This window comes from Protopterus annectens, chromosome 9.part0, assembly GCF_019279795.1.
Source record: "Protopterus annectens isolate FY-2018-M chromosome 9.part0, PAN1.0, whole genome shotgun sequence".
Classification (NCBI taxonomy): Eukaryota; Metazoa; Chordata; order Ceratodontiformes; family Protopteridae; genus Protopterus; species Protopterus annectens.
In genome coordinates, this window is record NC_056743.1 from 877,428,825 (window position 1) to 877,448,146 (window position 19,322).

The 19,322-nt window shown below is 37.5% G+C and overlaps 1 protein-coding gene across 2 annotated transcripts in view; it reads right to left on the reverse strand.

The window, feature by feature from the left end:
* KIF5A (kinesin family member 5A) overlaps positions 1-19,322 on the reverse strand; it is a 980,629-nt gene that overhangs the window by 390,294 nt on the left and 571,013 nt on the right. For both annotated transcript variants that reach the window (XM_044083607.1, XM_044083608.1), the window contains exons 9-10: positions 4,054-4,158; positions 2,673-2,821 (exon numbers count right to left, since the gene is read on the reverse strand). In XM_044083607.1, coding sequence (XP_043939542.1) covers positions 2,673-2,821; positions 4,054-4,158 — 254 coding nt within the window. The remainder of the gene's footprint in view (positions 1-2,672; positions 2,822-4,053; positions 4,159-19,322) is intronic.

The window sequence follows — 19,322 nt, forward strand, 5'->3', positions numbered from 1 at the left end:
GCCTTGTTCAAGCCACAGCAGCCAGTAATACTGTATACAAATAAGAAGAAGAAGATCAGGGAGATCTTCCACAGAAACAGGAATATTCTCACCATAGATGATGATATACAGCGACTTGTGGTGATAAACCTAGATTTACTTACAAGAATACAAAATCACTCAAACGACTATTATGTTACAAGAGAAATAATAAATTGGTGTTAACATCTGATAGAAAAGGGACCTATGCTTGTAGGACATGTAACCACTGCAGTTACATGTCTAATAGCAATAGTTTTGTCCATCCTGACAGTGGAGGACAGTATAATTTTTCAATTTATGCAGACTACAAGTCACGGGATTTAATATACCTAGCAGTCCACACAAAATGTAGTCATTTTTATGTAGGAAAGACAAATAGGACCCTTCGAGAAAGAGTTAGAAGAACATGTCTATGCTATAAACAGGGAAGATGACAGCAATGCCCTAGCTAGACATGTTATAAATGAAGGGAGTACACATGGTTTTAAATTTACTGTGATTGAGTTTGTATATAAGAACATTAGGCTAGGTGATCATAGAAACTAGACTGAACAAAGAGAGACAAGGTGGATCATGAGGCTACAAGCAGATAGACTATCTGGTTTGAATGACAGGGTGTCCATGAAACCGTTCTTGATAGCAAGGGACAACAAGCATTAACATTGTTTATAAGCTATTAGTCTAGCGTTTTTCAGGATGGCTCACGAATCTATTAATAAACAACATATATATTTGATATATTTTATATTTTTATAGTATACACATACATAAGCACATTTTTTTAAATAGTGGAACATATAGTTTGAGATGTGTATATATGTTTTTAAGTTGCATGAGGTTGAAGCATCTATTATAAATTAAATATTTGTTTTTAATATAAAGAATCATAGAGATTTTGAACATGAATTTCAGCCAGCAATTTTTTAGTTAATTTTTTAATCAATTAAGCACTGATGTCATCAAGTAAGGAACAATAATGATTGGTTGATGAAGTAATAGCAAAGGTATTTAAATGTAGAAATGGCTTAGTTTTTTTAACAGTCTGATGAAGCATTCAAGAGAATATGAAAGTGCTTACTGGATGTTTTATTGTTTTTGTTCTTTAGTTCAGTGTGTTTAATAAAAGGTCAAGCTTCTTATTGTCGCGTTGTGCCTCAAGAACAGGTTATTTGGATCCTATACCCACTGTACTAAACTGAGTAGCTTCACCAACATCTATTAATCTGTGGAAAACGTCTCTCATTCCTTCTGAAGTGTTTCTGTGTTTTCAGTATACATTCTTCGGTTAGTAAAAATTAAGATTATGTTTTCCTGTTGGACATTGCTCGGTTGCCTGAGGTACCTGAATATTTCATTTTCTCTGACCAGTAATACATGTGTATTCATATTTATCAAAACATTACAGGTACTTCTATGATGTTAACTTTTGAGAAGATGACACCTGATATAATTATTGCTTTATTACCTATCAATCTTTTCAGAGACATTTTGAATGTTTGCTTATTTGTCAGCTCTTCTTATTTATTTTCTATTTAAACCAATAAAACACATCAAGACATACTATGAGTCAGTATCTTCTCTGTATAATGTACAGAACATATAATCCCTTAGTTTTATATGCAGAACCTTGTTCCTATTCTGTTCAGAGAATCAAATAAATGATTAATAATGGAGAATGAGAGATTTGCTTAGATTAGGGCTCACAAATAATGATCACTTTCACAAAATACATCCAAAACCTTACTATTAGGGCTGCAGCAGTCTGCAGAAAAATCATCCACATTTCCCGGTACAGCAGAAAATCCATCACACTTAAATTGTGAAGCTTACCTTATTTATAAGCAGGCAGCACAATTTTAGATAGAGTTAAAATGAATGAAATGCAGTCTCAATATCATTCACCTTTCAGGGTCAATCATTTTTCATGGTATTTCACAGCTGTGGGTAATATTTGTACAGTCGACTTAAATTAAACTTGCACATTCTGCTCAATATAATGCTTCTGCTGACACGGCCACTCTCCACTACAGGTTGACAACCAATGAACATTTTACAGAATTCACCATGTTTTAGGAATGTTAAACGTTTTAATGGATGGCTTTCATGTAATGTAAAAGAAATATTTAAACTGTTTACCACACTACAGAGTTATGTATATGCATATGGCATTTATTAAGAGGCGCACAAGTTAGCCTGCTAATACCTAATGAATCTTAATTGGTGTCCTTATGGCACTAATAGAGTGCAAAGTCTGCAGCTCATATAACTATGGAATATACAAACTAGTTACCCTATTGTTTGAGGTTTGCAGCCGACATAATCCAAGATAAAACCTCTAGTATTTTCTGGGTTCATATTACGTTATCGAAAGATAATGTAATCGAACGATCAAAATGTTGAAATGGCAGCACACCCCCTGCTAAATATATATTCCAACTCAAAGATCGCACTACAGTGAGGAAAGGGCAAATATTCCAATCCTCACTGTACTGCAATCCCACAATGCGATCTTCGAAATGCTGCTATTTTGAAGTTTTGATTGTTCAATTACATTATCTTTCGATAATGTAATAGGAACCCGTATTTTCTCACTATAAGAATTATTACCACTTTAATCCAGCATAAATAAAATGCAAAATGTTTGACCTTACCTCTGTCCAAACATGAGAGTTGATTTGGTTTCTGCATCATTATAACTCGAAGGAGAACAGCAGATAAACATAGTGGTACGGCAGTTGCCACCCAAAGAGTCCTGCAGAATTCTTGTCATCTTACTGTCTCGGTAGGGTACGTGGGTTTTCTACAAAACAGAGTACAGACATGCCTTAACAAGTACCTCTAGCAGTGTGACAGCACTGTACGTTTGCTAGGTGCTAGAAATTAGGCCTGCTGTGGTTGTGCTGAACACAGATGGAGAGATATTTCTTAATGCAGAGCAGTTTCCTAACATGCTGAGGCTTTCTTAAAAAAAAAAAAAAAAAAAAAAATAGAATAACCTCATTATATATGTAAATTGGACTGTCCAGCAATGGCAGTTTAGTTGATGAAAACTGAGTAGCCAGTCTACAATAAGGGCTACACAGGTTGGGATGTTAAAGGCTGGATGGTTAAGTAAGATGTGACCCCTAGTAATGGCACGACAGCGTCTGGTAGTTTACTTGGCATCTGACATGTTTACATGTTGTACCATTACTGGTTACTTAGGGGGCAAATTTCCACCTGTGCAGAAGTTCTAGAAAAACAAAAAGCATCCCAAGACAGATTTTGAATCTAACTGAACCTAATGAATGAATCCTAACTTGCTAGTCTCCAAGCTCATAATTCCATTGTTTTGAACCTATGCCATATCACCAGCAAAGTAGTACAACTGACAGATGATCAAAACTGCTACTGTTATTTAACAGGTGTGTGTGTGACTTGCCCAGGCTGAGTAAGCTGTGCCTTGTTTTTACAAGGGCAACTTTATCTCAACCAGGTGGGCTCTGACATTTTAATACAAGAGAAAAATAAGAAAATGCTACATCCTTTGTATGGAAAGAGGCCAACAACACCAAAAGTATTATAGACCACAGTTTCAGATCTATCACATGGTTTGTCTGTTTTACTCTACATCTGTGTCTCCAGCTTTATGAAAACAAAACAGCCGTATTATTTAACCTCCTGAGTTACTGAGAAAGTTCCTAGGGGATGCAGAGAAAAAGTGCTGTCTGTGGGACTTTGCCCTTGTTTGCTTTAAATTATTTCTCAAATTTCAACACATTATTAAATTAAGATCAAGTGACAGACCTCATGTGTGCAAAAATGGGAAAAGGGATTGTGGAATTTAATCAAAAAGAGCTTATTGTTACCATCTTCAGTATCTCTCCTCTGTATAGTACAGCCTACATTTTACATCATGAATGACAACACAAAAGGACTAACAGGTTACTGGTAAAAATGATGATTGCCAATTTAAAGGTACAGCTGCAAAGTGTAAAAGAAATGCAGCATATGTGGCTTTGGAAAATGTATTCATGCTTATAAGAAACTCACCGTTCCTTCAGCTAGAGCTGAGATGACATTTCCCAGGGCAGACAATGACTTATTAATGTTCTTGGCTTCATCTAGAACAGCACCTTCAGCTCCGGTTTTACTGACCTATGTAAATAACAGGGGTAAGGGTGCGATAGGGAGAGAGAGACAGGCAAAGTAAAACAGACATAGAGAAAAACAGACAGAGACAAAGACAGAGATCACATTATTGTTTGCTCACTAGAATATGACCACACTGTGAGACACATGATTTTGCAGGCTTCACTTATTTTTAAAAGCACTAAAAAGAAACAAGTACTGTTCCAAATTAAACAAACTGTACAAAATTGCAAACAACCACATTACTAATTTGTTTTTAGGGGAGGACCTCCTGTGCAGGAAGCTGTTCACCTGTCTTCTTCTACTTAATAAAAAAAAAATTACAGGTTGCTGCACCTTGAAGGATGACATTTGAGGAGGGAGACTCCTCCTTGTAGTGACCTCTGTTGATCAATGTATACCTTGTTTGTATATTATCAAGCAAACGATCATACCTCAAGGGGACAGTCTGCATTTCCCCATAGACCGATTATAACCGGCTTGTAGTTATGTCTGTGACAAGTCAAGAGGGTCAAGAAATTCAATCTTTGTTTATGTGTTGACTTCTAAACCCTCCATCTCCGGCCTGTTTAAAATAACAATGTCTCTAAAACTGCTGTGAAGAAGTGACAAGCTGTCAATGATTCCAAGGAAGAAGAGAACAAGTACTACAAATCCACAGTGTATTCCAGGATAAAAGTGTTATCTTTTGTTACATCTAGTTCACCTCCTGAAGACATTATAGTCACAGAAATAATGACACCTAGGAGAATATTTTAACTTGCGGCCAAACAGGTACCTTTGACCATGCTTTTATATTATATTATACTATATTATAGTATATTACATTATATTATGGCAGGCCAGTCTCAGTCTTGGATGATGCCCCCCTCTTCTTCCTCAGGTGAACCGAATTATACAGGACACCAACCAGAAACCTGATGTGCAATGTCAACACCTTGACATCTGATAAACTACACAGGATGACAAGTCAGAAATCTAACATACCGTATCTAGTACCTAGACATCTGATAAATTACACAGTATGCCAGTCAGAAATCTTATATACAATGTGCAGAACCTAGACATCTGATGCACGGCATTTTGCATACTAGCAGGATGCAAGATTACATAGGAGAAAAATCATCATCTGTCCAGGATCATGAGGAACAAATCATAACAGGCCTTTGACCTGATTTTTCCTATAAATGAAGATATCCAGCTAGGTCTTGCTTGCTGGATCAGTTATTCAGAATTCTAGTCAGGAACCAGATATCTTTTCCCCAAACGTCTGTGAATACTGCCATAGATGCTGTGAATTACAACTGGAGAGCTCTCTGTCAGTCACCGTCAGTGCAGAGCAAATGGAAAGTTCTACTTCAGCCACAACACAGCGAAATGAAAGGAATGCAGACAAACTGGTTAGCACTAAAAGCCTCCATCAAACTACCACCATCAGGCAAAATCTCATTGAAACAGCTGTTAAAAGCTTTCCCAACAAATGGGGAGTAACAATTTCCCTCTAACTTAACAAAGCTTTTTTTTAATTTTGGGAATGAGCACTATAAAATGACCTGATTTTATGGTAAGTATGTCTTCCAGGCTGTTTTAACATGTTGGCAGACACACAGAACAGGATCTCAGTGACACACCAATGAAATTTAAAACAAATGTCTTCATCGCCATGGTACAAAAATAGGGTCCTCCACAATTAGACTAGTACAAAATTATGGTCCTCCACCACTAAACCTATTTCCTTCTCAAGAGAATGCACAGCTAAAAAAGGCTCTGCTCAAGGACCTCTCAGGAGAGGCAAAGGCGATGGTGTCATTCTCTGACTGGAATCAAGGCCTATTCTATACGCTGCTTCCTATGGCATTGATGCAAAAATACAATTAAAAGCAATGTAGAACCAATCAAATTTCTTCTGAGAGCCCTAGAATGGGAAAAATAATTGGTATTGCAGTTAATATTCCACCCACAACAGAGATAACAAAATGTTCCTGCCAAACAATCCCAACAAAAGGCAGTATTCTCCTTCCCATCTGACATTCCACAGGCTTGCAGTCAACAGTATTTGTTCTTAGACCTGGGAGAGAGACCCTGTCAAAAGAACTCTTACACACAATAAATAAAGACAGGACTATCCACCAGAAAATCAGCTCAATAAACAGGAAGGCTCTACAACACTTCCTCCATTTCAGCAATTACAGTGTTTTCATCTGCATATCTCAGGTTAATATTTCTTACAGAAATTCTAATTCTATGTATCTGGGGTCCTAGAAGAGAAAAATATAACAAAAGAGGATAGATTGTTGAAGAAATTTATGAAAATATTTGGTACGAAAGATGTGAATTCAAGTAGTAGTTCAAAGAGAATTTATATAGTATTCCCAAAAACTGGGCTAGGCTACACATAAATTATATTTCACAGGTATATGTGCATTTAACTGAAAGTTTTGATACACATTCAATATCTATTTCACATCATATGCCAATAATAACTAAAATAAAAATGCAAGACCTGTGGTATACAGAGGAAGCAAAGGCAGAAGCAGTCTCCTTCAAGTAATCATTGCAAAGGATTCGACTCTCATGGGTAACCCCAGTGACTAAATAAATGCTGATTAAAGCAAGACGTTGTTCCTGTACTGATATTAGCAGCAGATTTTTACATGAACTTGGCCAGGACAGAAAACAGAGAATTACTGAAAAAAATAACTCTGGAAAGGGAGGAGCTAAGTAAGTTTATCGAAAGATTCATTCAGACCTAACCTTAGCGATCTGCATCCCCTGCTAGCCTGAACTGTACCAGCAAAGCCTAAGAATTCAGTGTGCAGTTCTTCAAATAAAATTACCATCTGCTGTTTTATTCAGCCCTTACCTCAGCGGACTGCATCTCCTGCTAGCCTGAATTTTATCAGTTCTGCCAGCAAAGAAATCAGGGCCCAGTTCTTCAAATAAAAGTCGATTCTGCAATTTCATTCAGACCTAACCTTAGCGATCTGCATCCCCTGCTAGCCTGAACTGTACCAGCACAGCCTAAGAATTCAGGGTCCAGTTCTCCAAATAAAATTACCATCTGCTGTTTTATTCAGCCCTTACCTCAGCGGACTGCATCTCCTGCTAGCCTGACTTTTACCAGTTCTGCCAGCAAAGAAATCAGGGCCCAGTTCTTCAAATAAAAGTCGATTGATTCTGCAGTGTACATCTAAGCTAATCTAAAACAATAACCCTGTGCTAAGGTTTCAGTCTGTTTTTGAATTAGAATTACCTCGTGGTGCGCACACTGAACTGAGGGTGCCAATAACTTTTTGCTCTCTCTCCATCCTCTTTTTCTAGTAAAAGGGTTAGCAAGTTTCCATAGCAATTAAGTGGAATTTTGTTTATTGTAATAATGAACAGTCTATAGTGCCAATCATACAGTAAAATAATATATGTTATCTCACTCTATATTGTGGCCATTCTGTACTACCAATAATTAGGACACAAGCAAATATAGTTCTTTTTAGCATTTGTTAGCTGCCATTCTAAGGTGCTAAAATACAGGTCTTGGTCCCACACATTTTTCTACTTTTTAACTTGCTCACAGACTCTCACTGACCTGTAGAAAGAAATCCTTCTACTGATAATTTTTTGTGGATTTCTGACTTTGCTTCTTGGTCAGGGTGCAGTTTGAGTTTATTCACTTATTTCTGTTAATTACCTGATCTATGATAGGCTTTATTAGATTACTTTTGCATCAGTAACCACTCCCCTACTTCCAGCCAATAACCAAGGTCATATCTACCTCTGATTCCCAAGGTGCCATTTTTCAAACAACTAACTTCTCTCTTAGAGGTTTTATCTACCCTTGGAGCTCTCCCCAGTCAGTGTGCTCATCACTTATAACTTAAACTTAAAAGTTAGAAACTTTTATATTGTAAGTGCTTTATCGATTTGATTATTTAAGTGTCTTTATTTTTTGTGTAAGAATTCCTATAGTTTGTGCCTGTTGTTAATGCGAATTTGAGCAACTTGCGACTACTGAAAAGTATTATGTGCTGTTTGCTGTTATGCATTTAACTGCGGCCATTTAGGATGATGCACATTTTTTAAATTGTGTATATTAAGGCACTATTTTGTTTAACATTTTTAACCTACTAGACTCTAAGTTGTTATATTATGAATGATTATGACAGCCATGTTATTACTTGCAACTGCAGCATATTGTTATTTTAGTTAGATGGTTACAGGAACAGTAATGTAGCTCTTCTATTGTACAAGACATGCATCGTTGCCTTGTAGTGTGTAGTAATTATTTCAGTTACCAGTAGGCATTGCGCATTTAGTATGCCCCTACATTATTCAGCATTATATTCTGCTGCCTGCTAACATTCTTTTGGTTTTCCACGTTCAGAGCCTTATAATTCAGTTTACATTAATTACGGCTCTACACAGCGCCCTGTTTTTATTTATCTTTTTGGTATACTGCCCTGAGCCTTACCCATCAGTGTGAATTATTTTGCGGCGCTATACTTTGCACTCTGTAATTTTGAACTTGAACCCATTTAGAGACAAACCAACTTAACAGTATCAAACAAACAGAACTGTAGCTGTTAAACGATGTATGTCTTTGCATAACGCCATCTGTACTAAGATTCTGTTTTATGGTTATTCTGTAATGTAAGCCTCTCATGCAAACTGTTGTGAACTGTTTTTTCCCAATATGGTGTTTTGCTGATATAAATTATTTTGTATGTTACTTGGTGACCCCAGTACCAATTCACCTTTACATTCTTTCTTACAGTTCATTCAGACCTAACCTTAGTGATCAGCATCCCCTGCTAGCCTGAACTGTATCAGCAGAGCCTATTCAGCCCTTACCTCAGCGGACTGCATCTCTTGCTAGTTTGAATTTTAGCAGTTCTGCCAGCAAAGAAATCAGGGCCCAGTTCTTCAAATAAAAGTCGATTCTGCAGTGTACGCTAATCTAAAATAATAACCCTGTACTATGGTTTCAGTCTGTTTTTGAATTAGAGTTACCTCATGGTGCGCACACTGAACTGAGGGTGCCGATACCTTTTTGCTCTCTCTCCATCCTCTTTTTCTAGCCAAAGGGTTAGCGAGTTTCCATAGCCATTAAGTGGAATTTTGTTTATTGTGAGAGTGAACCGTCTATAGTGCCAATCATACGGTAAAATAATATATGTTATCTCACTCTATATTGTGGCCATTCTGTACTACCAATAATTAGGGCACAAGCAAATATAGTTCTTTTTAGCGTTTGTTAGCTGCCATTCTAGGGTGCTAAAATACAGGTCTTAGTCCCACACATTTTTATATTTTTTAACTTGCTCACAGGCTCTCAATGACCTGTAGAAAAAAATCCTTCTACTGATAATTTTTTGTGGATTTCTGACTCTGCTCTGCTTCGTGGTCCAACCCGCTCCATTCGCCCTTCGCTTGGGCTCACTCTGCACCCCTACCCTACCCCCATTCCCACCTACCCCATTAACATTTGATTTATACCTAATCTGACCACACCCACTCCCAACAACCAATCGTCTCCATTCACCTATACCTATTAGCTCCTCCCTCCCCTACCTTAGTCAACTCAATCATTCTATCCTGCCCACCTCTCCTGGATCCATCTGTACTACTCTCATATCTGGCTATCATTATGCACCTGTGTTATTCAACGGTATGGAAATTACCTATACTCCTCTTCCTTTACCTCACCTATAGCTCCACCTCCCTAGACTCATACCATATCAATTACTCTCACCCACCTACACTCCCTCTATGCTATCATTCTCTTAACAACCACTCTTTCACCAATATTAACCCTCAACTCTATAACCACTACTCCACACTACTACAGCCTTTCAAACACTTACACACCCATTATCCTAAGCCACCCACTTTAAGATACTATAAATGTATTCATCACATTAGATTAATTTTACTGCATTCTTTAAAGCTAATTAAACTCCTAGCTGACATCCATCCCAACCCCGGACCCAACAACTGCTCACCCTGCCACCTTTATCCCTCTAATATCACTTTTACTCTCATTAATTCTTCTATCCACTCCCACCCCTACCCCTCTACCCAACACCTCCAATTCTGACCTACTATTCACTAACTTCAACCTCCATAGCATAATTAAGAATGCTAGTGATTTCAATTCTGCCCTCATCACCTACCATCCTGATATAGCTGTAGTTACAGAAACCTGGCTAAAGTCCCACATAAAAGACACTGAAGTCATTACATCTGGTTATAACATCATTAGACTTGTGAGACTAAATAAAAAAGGGGTGGAGTAGCCATTATATTCAAGGACACTCTTAAGGTCATTCAACTAAGCTGCACCTCCCCTGATCTGCCCAGCTCAGAAATCCTTACTGCTCGCCTTGACATCAATCCATACAAATCAATAATCATCATAGCCACCTATCTCTCTCCTGGTAATAGCCTACCCACCATAGAGAGAGTCTGTTAGCCTGGGCATCTAGCAGTTTTAACCAGGAAACTATCATTTTGGGTGATTTCAAACTTTACTGGCACTCATGCTCATCTAACACCCCCTCCAAATTCCTGAATCTGTTTAACTTCACCCAAACCATAACCTGCCCAACCCGTTTAGACAAGCACACCAAAAACAGTCAACTTTAGACGGGATTTTAACAAACAAGCCCAACCTTAGTTACTTAGCAGGGTGTCTCCCTGATTCCCTCAGTGATCATTGCCCAACTTTCCTATTCAGAAAACGAGTCCATATCCTACATAACATCACCTACAAATACATCTGTAGCAAGATAAAATTCTCTGCTCCTTTATTTAATCACCTTCTGCTACTATTTAACTGGTCTCCACTAAAACACCTACAACTAGATAAGGCAGTACAATATTTCAACAATAACTTTCTTAACATACTTAATAATCTTGCTCCCATCAGGAAGGTTAGGTCAAAAACCAAGCCCCTACCCTGGCTAACGGCAGATACCAAGTTATTACAAGGCATGGGCCACCTACCACACTTCCAAAGATAATTGTACCATCATTAAATATCAGCAGCTTAGAAATTTAGTTAAAAAACAAATCAGGAAAGACATACAAGACTACTTCCTGTCCTGTCAACAGTTACACCATAACAACCCCCAAAAATTCTGGCAAAACATCAACAGTCTTCTCAACCCTGGCCACTCCTCTACACCAGCTCCTACCTTCTCAAACAACACTGACTCAATTTCTACCCATTTCAACTCTTACTTTAGTACCATTACCTCTCTGCTAGGTGACCTTCCCAGCAAACCTCCTACTCTCCCCTCTCCAACTGTAAATTATCTCACCCCTTTCATTTCTTCTCCCATACAAACTAGCTACATACATGCTTTCCTAACCAAGCTAAAACACTGCTGTCTTGCTGCTGATCTACTTCCAAATGAATTCCTAAAAATAGCAGCTCCCTCTATTGCCTACCCCATATCAATCCTGATAAACCGATCCACCTCCGAACAATATGTCCCAACTCTCTGGAAAATATCCCATATCATTCCCCTTCACAAAGGTGGGCCTTCCAAAGAACTTACAAACTATCGCCCCTTTGCCATCCTCTCATCCCTTGCAAAAATACTTGAAAAATGTATCAACAATCAACTCCTCCACCACCTTCTGACCCACAACCTATTATCCAACTCCCAGCATGGCTTTAGACTTAAACATAGTACAACTGCCATATTATCTTTCACCAACTCCATTAATCACCTACTAAACAAAAGGACAACTTGTCTCTTCTATCTTCCTTGATATGTCCAAAGCTTTTGACACCATGTCCCACCAGCTACTACTTAACAAGCTTTCTTCTTTTGGTCTACAGCCCACATCCCTGAACTGGTTCCATAGCTATCTCTCCAATCGTCTGCAAGCTACCAAATGGAAAAACAATCTTTCCCCCCTACTTCCTATCTCTGAATCTCTGTAGGCATATCCCAAGGCTCCATTCTTGGCCCTCTTCTCTTTAGCATATTTACCAATGACCTCAGCTCCTCAATGGATCATGCCACCATTGTCCAATATGCCGATGACTCTACACTTATCTGCTCAGCCTCATCTTCCCAAAAACTCCAGGTAAAAACGCAGTCTTCCTTCATAGACATTGAAAAACATCTAGCCAAACATCAACTTATTCTTAACCCAAACAAACCAAGATTATAGTCTTCTCAAATAAAAAATTGACTCCTTGCCAACCCCCACTCTCAATCCTCTTCTCCAATGGAACCAGGTTACTTCCCTCCAACCAAACTAAACTTCTAGGCATAAAAATTGATATACATCTACAATTTGATATACATATCTCATGTACAATCAAAAAAGTGCATTCCAAACTAGGCATCCTCTATAGAGCAAAACCATTCCTAACCAACAGTGCCAGACTGGCCACTGCCCAGTCTCACCTGCTCTCAACTCTCCTCTATGGCTCTCACATTTTCACTAATCTGAGTAAGAATGACCTTTATAACCTAGTAGCCTGTTACAACAGAAAAGCAAAATTTGCCACTGGTCACCCATATAGGACTCACCACTGCACATCCTTCTCTCAACTAAACTGGCTTGAACTCCCTAACTTTTTATCCCTCAATCAATTGACCATAGTCCATAAAATTATCCACCAACCCAGTAATATCCCTGCACTGGCTAGCCTAGTACAACCAAATTGTAATCCAAGACCCCACAGATCATCTGACAAACGTATGCTAAATGTCACTCACTCCCACACCCTTCATGGAGATTCCCTCTACTCTTACAAAATTGCCAAGCTCTGGAACACACTTCCTCAGACAATCACAAAAAACCCAAACAAGCACGAGTTCAAAAAACTCCTAAAAATGCACCTAGCAAATCACTGGCTTTGCTCCTGCCTTAATCCAGGTTAAAATCCTTCAAGAATTCCCACATATGTACCCTCTCTTTTATGCTTCCTCTTGTTGTGTTATCACACCCATTCAGACAACATTCCACTGCCTTGTTGGGACCTGTTCCATCTTAAAACTTTTCTCACAATGGTTATGCTCTGCTGCTTACTGTTACCTACATGTAACCTCTGTAATTTTCTCAGGAACTGTTTGCCAATTTCTACTTACCTCTCATCCTCTTTAGTGTGTCCTTATATTTACACTTATACATAAACTTAACTTAATTGTAAATAGTTTTCTGTTCCTGTATTCATCTGTAATTTGAGTAGCACCATGTTAGCTAAGAATTTGTGTTTTGTTTCCTCTGAGTTTTAACCTATTGTACTGAATATCTGACACGGTACTTATATCTCTGTGGCTTCTTAGATAGTACTGTTTAATCTGTATTACGCTGCATCCCTTGCTATTCCTTGATCATCTGTATTATCTACCTCTTAGCTTGTTTGTATTTTGGAGCTTTTCTTCCCGGGTCTCCGCTGAAAATGGGCTTGTCCAGTTGGACACTACCCGGATATCAAAATAAATAAATAATAATAAAATAATAACTAAGACAATGAAACAAAAATAAGACACTTGAGCTTCCCACCTATCTGTTTAAAGAGAGTAATTTAAGGAAATGGTAGTGAAAATGATTCGGGAGTTATTAGAGTAGACAGAAATTTCTTCAGAACATATAGCTAGGCAGTGGGATAAAAGTAAAGTGGAGTTTAAATAAAGGATGGAAATAAAAGAACAAGTGAAATGGTTAAGAAGTAAGTATTATTTAGACGGACTGACAAAGGTTAAAGTTTTGCAGAATAGAAAGAATCTCACAGAACAAGAAGTGCAGAGTGCTAAACAGAAAATAAGGGACTATCTCGATAATATGCATGAGTTTAGAAAGACTTCCATTAAGCAACTGTTTTTGATAACTCCAGAGAACAAAAGCTTTTAACACAACAGCTCAGGCAACAGGTGGCAAGCTTAGGGAGCCTACAACAAGGAAAATAACTAGCGATCCAGCAGAGGTATTAGAAATATTTCAGAAATTTTATGAAAATCTGTATAGAGTAATGTGTAAATCAATAAAAAGTACAAATGGAAATGTTTATGGAAGAATTAAATATGCCAAGGTTAGAGGTAGATAAGGCTCAATTACTAACAGGATAGGAGGAGATGAGATAAAAATGGTGATGTGTAACCAATCTACAGGAAAGTCCCCAAAACAGACAGTACTCCTGTGGAGGTTTGGAAGCTAGGAGGGAAGAAAGTGATAAAGATCTGGGAAGGTTTTATTTAACAGTACTTTAAAAGGAGGAGAAGCACCAACATCCTGGAAGAAAGCGGTGGTAGCTGTAATACCTAAAGATGGTAAAGACCCATCAAATCCAGCTTCATATAGGCCCATTTTGATTCTAGATCATGATTACAAAATGTCTATAATGGCTAAAAGAATGGCAAAGGTGATGCCAAAATTGATAAATATGGATCAATGTGGTTTTGTGGAGGGGAGGCACACATTTGATATTATTAAAAGAACAGTTATGATCCATATGGAAGCAGAATGTAAGTTAATATCACTGCCGTTGGTGGGTCTTGATGCAGAGAAAGCAATCTACAGAGTACACTAGGACTTTATGGGTAGGAAAAAAGAAGCATTTGCATTAATTGATAAAATTATAAGGCTGATTAGGAGGATATATGAGGGATTGGAGGTGAAAATTAAAGTGAGGGAGTTTCTCTCTAATAAGTTCTGCTTGAGTAGAGGAACCAGGCAGGGGTATCCTCTTTCCCCTTTGTTATCTGTATTACATTTATAACCACTGGCAAAGAAAATAAGGGACTCAGAAATTCAAGGATATAATCAATATGATAGTCAAGAAAAGTTGCCTTTATTTGCAGATGGTATAATTTTATACCTGACAAAACATTCTGAGACAGTTTCAGATCTTTTTAGGATACAAAATTAATGAAGATAAAACAAAGGCAATAGCTCCAAACTATGTGCCCACACACAAATTGGTTCAACTATACCCATATTTATGAGGACATAATAAAATTAAGTACTTAGGAGTATGGATTAAAAAGGATTATGTTCTAGCAGCTAAGGATATGTGGGAAGAGACTACGCAAAAGATAATACAAAAACTGAGAAATTGGAAGCTCTGTTATATGGATATGGATAGCAATATACAGCAGTGAAAATGTTTTAGTTCCTCTAGTTTTATACATAGATCAGACATATTTTTATCAGCCACAGATGAAGTTGTGGATCAATTAACAGTTGAAGGATTGACGGATTTTATCTTGGAGGAGAAGAGGGTGAGAGGCAAGTAGGATACGTTGATCCTTCCAAGAGAACAAGGTGATTTGAAGGAGTATTTCAGAGCTACACAGTTAAGACTGCAATACATAGCACAAACAGAAAGCTATAATTCAAAATGAAAAATGAATGATGATGAAAAGGAGGGAAGGGGCGCAAGAAAAAAAGAGAGACTGGGATTTTGGATCAGATCCTTAAGAAGAAGAAGAATAACCATGCAGAATATTATATTCATAAAATTAGCAGAAAGTATTCTAAGAACTAAGCCAACACAGGGATGGTGAAAGGAGATTCTGCTGATAGGGATGACTGCAATTAGAGGTACAGAGAATAGGCAAGAGGGGGCTGGAATTTATTGGTGATAACTGGCAAAGGAACAAAGTTATTGGGAGCAAATAACTACAGAGTGAAGAGTAACAGAATGGGAAGAGGCCAAGGATTCATTTGGACTGTACTCTAGAGACTGCCTTCCTTTATCAAGGATTGATATCAGAGTATAGACAAAGAGAATGAAATAGGGAATCCTTAATGAAAGACCAGCACTGGTAGAGTTTTTAGTAGAATTTAGATTCAGAAGCTGCTGTTAAAAAATGAACAATTAGTAAGACATATAAATTACTGCATGATAACTATAAGACTCAATCAGAAGACACTGGAAAGGATTGGGAAGAGAGACTGGATAAGCAATTAACAAAGAAACAAAGGGGGTATATGTATGATTCCCAAACATGCAACAAAGTCTAAAAGATTTAAGATCTTTACTTGGAAGTGTTTGCATATGTATTTTTATACCCTAAGCATACTCCAAAGAATTTTTCCACAAGGAAGAATGCAAATCTTACAGGTGTGATAGGGAAGAAATACATAATTGGGAACATGTTTTTTGGAGTGTAATGAGTAAACAGACTTTAAAAATTCCCTGCAGACTACTCTATTAGATATACAGGTGTAACTAAGGAAATTATTTTTTTATACAGAATCGTAATGGCCTAGACATAGAAAGGCCTTGCTGAGTTTAATTCTGGTGGCTGGAAAAAAATTACATGAAAATGGATTAAAATCTAAACCAACTGTACTACAAGTAGTGAATATACTAACAGAGATAAAGCAAGTGGAACTGGGATCTTTAGAAAAGGGTAGGAGCAAATTATATAAAAATGGGAATTGGGGTAACAATACATGCAGAATACTGAAGACCCATCATCAATTTCCTTTTTTCCAAAGGACACAACTGCAACTGACCAACATCCTCCTCTCTTTACTCTCCAACCTGCACCCACTCACCACACATGCAGGTTACTTCTTAAACTAAACCCTGTTCTCACCACTGCTGACAACCTCCCATCAGAGTACTTAAAATATGCCACTGATGCCATAGGTTATTCTCTCAACATACTCAGCCGATCCATCTCAGAATCCTACATCCTTACAATTTGGGAAAAAATCAATAACAACCCCCTTACACAAAGGTGGTAAGTGAAATGACATTATTATTGCCCCACTGCTATACTATATCTCCTATCCAAACTGTTAGAAAAATGCATATATAAACAACTACATAATCATATCCTACAAAACATCTCACTTACCCCCACCCAACATGGCATCAGACCTTCACATAGTACTACTACTGCATTAATCTCCTTCACAGATATAGTCAACAAAGGCAAGGATGCCGGACTACTAACCTCAGTAATACTACCTGATCTATCCAAGTCCTTCAACACTGTTTCCCACCCAAAACTATTACAAAACCTCTCTACTCTCAGCCTTTCTCCTACAACTCTATAATTATTCAACAGCTACTTAACAGGCAAACAACAATCCGTAAAATGGTAGGGAACCCTCTCTAACTACCTAACTAATAGCACTGAAGTTCCTCAGCAGTCTGTTCTTGGACCATTACTCTAACATTTTTACTAACAGCCTTCACTCCGCCTCCCTCCAAAGCTCCTTAATCCAATATGCTGACGATTCTACCATCATCTCCTTGTTAAACAATATAAAAACTTTCAGCATCTAACCTAAACTGCCTTCACTACCATAGAGACTTGGTTAAACAATGCACAGCTCCTGCTGAACCCAAATAAAACTAAACTCCTCCTTTTTACTCCCAAAAACCTTTCAACAGACTTTAAGACACTTCACTTAACAATACTCAACTAGAAGTTGTTTCCCAAGCCAAACTACTAGGTGTAACCATAGACAATAAACTTTCCTTTGAAATACATATCCACAATCACTCCTCCAAACCTACCAACCCACCAGGTCCCTCTGATCTGAAGACAAACTAGTAACCCTACACAGACCAAAGAAAAAAGCTGGACAATGTCTATACTCCTATACTGTAGCAAAACTTTAGAATACCTTACCAACTAACATCATATCTGTAACAAACCATAAAAATTTTAAACTCGCACTAAAAAAATCACCTCCAAGATACTAGCATCTGCCACTGTTTCAAAACAACCTAGCAACCCCTTACCTCCCAAGCATTTTTATTCCCCCCCAACAAAGCAGCGTCTAGATTATTAAGCTCCCCATCTCTCTCTGCACCTTTAACTACTAGTCTTATTGATGTTATTATCTAACCCTTTCTCTTAACCCCTTCTCAATAGGTCTACCTGCACTCTACCTAAAAATCATTGCAGAAGTCTATCAAACTACACAGACTTCATAATCATTGTGTGTGCCAACAGCCTACCGAATGATTTTAATTAGATAAACCAGCTGTATTACCTATATTCTCTGTATTTCTTGACTGCAATTATTACTGCTGTAAATGAATACCAGCTGCCTGTATGTCAGCAGAACAACGTGGAATTTATTTTAAACTACACTCCCACATGTAAATGTAATTATTACTGTTCTATCATTTGTCTTTTTACTTTGTGGAGCTTTTCCCCCCGGACCTCCACTGAAAATGGGTTTCTGACCTAGTCGGACTTTCCCTGTCAACAAATGTCAAATAAATAAAATAATGTATTAGAGGAGGAATGAAGTTTAACTTAAGGCAGGAATTGAATGAGCTTTGTAACATTTGACTGACAATGACTAAATAGATTATAAGTAATGTATAATGTTTGCAACTGAAAATATGTCACTGTGGTTTGATTTCATTTATATAACTGTATGACTGCCTATGTCATAAGTGACAATTTAACAAAGGAGTTTTCTTGTTTAAAAACAGAAATTCTAATTCTATCACCTAATTCATCTAGCTAAACATTTAAAAAAACATGCTCAGCATATATAAATGAAATAAGTAGTGTGATAATATATAGCCATGTTGCACTCCTTTCCCTGAACTGAAGCAGTTATTCCACATTCAGCTCTAACTTCTGCTTCTTTGTTTGCATGCATATTTCTCAGGAGTTAAATACGGATGACTAGATATCTCCATTTCTGATAACTTTTTTTTTCATTTCTGAGAACTTGACATAATCTGTTATGGCTCACACAGTTAAAGGCTTCACAGTAGTCAGTAAAACAGAAGTATTCTTCTGGAACCCCTTTTCTTTTTTAAGCTATCAAGCAGATGAGAGCAACTTGATCTCTGCTGCATCTGTCCCATCTATAACCAGCTTGCACATCTGACAGTTCTCGTTCCACGTACTGGTGGAGCATTACCATGCTAGCATGTGAAACAAATGCAACTGTTCTGTAATTTGAGTAATCTTAAGTACCATTTGAATTCATCAATCATATTAGAATGTAATTGGTTAACAAGAGGAAAAGATGTTTTTTTACACCTATTCTTACTTTGGGGAATACTGATATGATTTTACCTCAAAGGGATTTAGGTGATAAAACAACCACGGAGGTTAGTAATTTTAGTTTTTCTTTTATTACTCCCTTTACCATTGATTATAATCGAGTCAGAGTACTTTTAAGAACTGGTCAATACTGAAAGAAGATAGGTCTGTTAG